This window comes from Rhincodon typus, unplaced genomic scaffold, assembly GCF_021869965.1.
Source record: "Rhincodon typus isolate 14 unplaced genomic scaffold, sRhiTyp1.1 hic_rhity00002705, whole genome shotgun sequence".
Classification (NCBI taxonomy): Eukaryota; Metazoa; Chordata; class Chondrichthyes; order Orectolobiformes; family Rhincodontidae; genus Rhincodon; species Rhincodon typus.
Window position 1 is genome coordinate 1 of NW_025968343.1, and position 1,525 is coordinate 1,525.

A 1,525-nucleotide genomic window follows, 5' to 3' on the forward strand; every position below is an offset into this window, starting at 1 on the left:
ATTCTCTAAAATCATATTGCAAGAATTGTATTTTTATTTAATCATTTGATCTGCAAATCAAAAACCAACACTAATTTTTTTTCATTCATGCAGCAAAAAAATGTACAGTTCATATCACACAGGGTAATTGGTTTATTCTGAAAGAAAACAATAAAAAAAGTATACAATGATGCACCCCTATTATTTCAATGTAAACTGATCGTTCAGAAATAAAAGTTGTTGATTTGGTTCCCTCATCTTACAGTAGAAATACATATAATGTTCCTGATTGGCTTTGTAATTTGCATCACATTAAGAGTTCATTGAGTGGCACAGACTGATTCATGGAGTGGAGTACCTGAATGTAAACAGTGCCCCAGCCATCTGGATGAGAAATTCACACTGACTGTACATACACGATCAGCACCAGATGATAGTACGTACAGCAGGAACAGGAACTGCTGTTTTGAGGCACTGTACCACTTGTTTATTAACGAACTGTTTTGTTTTAATGCAAGTATGCTCCCTATAGTTTGTCCTTTGAGGTTTCCTTTTGGTTGTCCAATGGTTCTTTCAGGTTACACACAACCTCCTCAGAAAGTTCTAAAGGGGGAAGATCATCCAATGAAATGTTCTGACTTGGCATTTCCAAAGGAGGAAGGTTGGGTATTGGAATGTCTTTCGCTTTTCCTGCGTTGGTAGCACTGTCGAACGGTTGACTGATGCACCACAAGTCTGATTTCACAAAGTCTGAATCCATGTCTAATTCCTTATCCAATGGCAATTTCTTAAGTCGCGCATTCTCTGCCTTTAGCAGCTTATTCTCCTTCTTTAGTCTCTCATTCTCAGCTATAAGTAGATCAACAAGTCTTTTCAGTTCGGAAATTTTCATCTCTTGCTCCTCTATCCTCGTCTTGTCGTCTTTAGGAGTTTTGTTCACTGCACAGGTCTTTGAAGGAACGTGTTTCTTGTGCAACAAAAAGAGAAGAGTATCCGGCTCCCGATCATAGGACTTCCGAATTTGCCGCAGATATTCCTCCTGGTTAAGGCTACTCATTTCTGCACTTGCGGGAAGAGTCTTCTGACCATCGGATTCATCGGTGAATGGTTTCAGTGGTAACGGGGGATCAGTTTCCCGGTCTGCTGCTTCTGGCTGTATCTGAGCTCTCAACTTCTCCTCTTTCTTAGTTCGCTTCCATCTTTCATGGATTAGACGCTGATGTTTGATATGACTGTCTCTCTGCAGCTCCAGTGATAACAAAGCCTGCATATTCAGAAGAAAGTAATTCATTAGTGGGGAAGCACAGTCTCTAAGTAATGAACATTTCAGCAATTATCAAAAAGAACACAATAACACTAATAAAAACGGTGTTGGAGAAGCTCAGCTGGTCTACAGAGGGAGAAACAGAGTCTAATGTAGAGTCTAATGTAGAGTCTAATGTAGAGTCTAATGTAGAGTCTAATGTAGAGTCTAATGTAGAGTCTAATGTAGAGTCTAATGTAGAGTCTACTGTAGAGTCTACTGTAGAGTCTACTGTAGAGTCTA

The 1,525-nt window shown here is 39.5% G+C and overlaps 1 protein-coding gene across 1 annotated transcript; it reads right to left on the reverse strand.

The window, feature by feature from the left end:
- Positions 1 to 16: 16 nt before the first annotated feature.
- On the reverse strand, positions 17 to 1,331 carry LOC125480996 (nuclear receptor-binding factor 2-like). Its single transcript, XM_020515534.2, has one exon. The coding sequence runs from the start codon at positions 1,268 to 1,270 to the stop codon at positions 506 to 508; it is 765 nt and encodes a 254-aa protein (XP_020371123.2). The 5' UTR covers positions 1,271 to 1,331; the 3' UTR covers positions 17 to 505.
- Between the last annotated feature and the right edge of the window lie 194 nt (positions 1,332 to 1,525).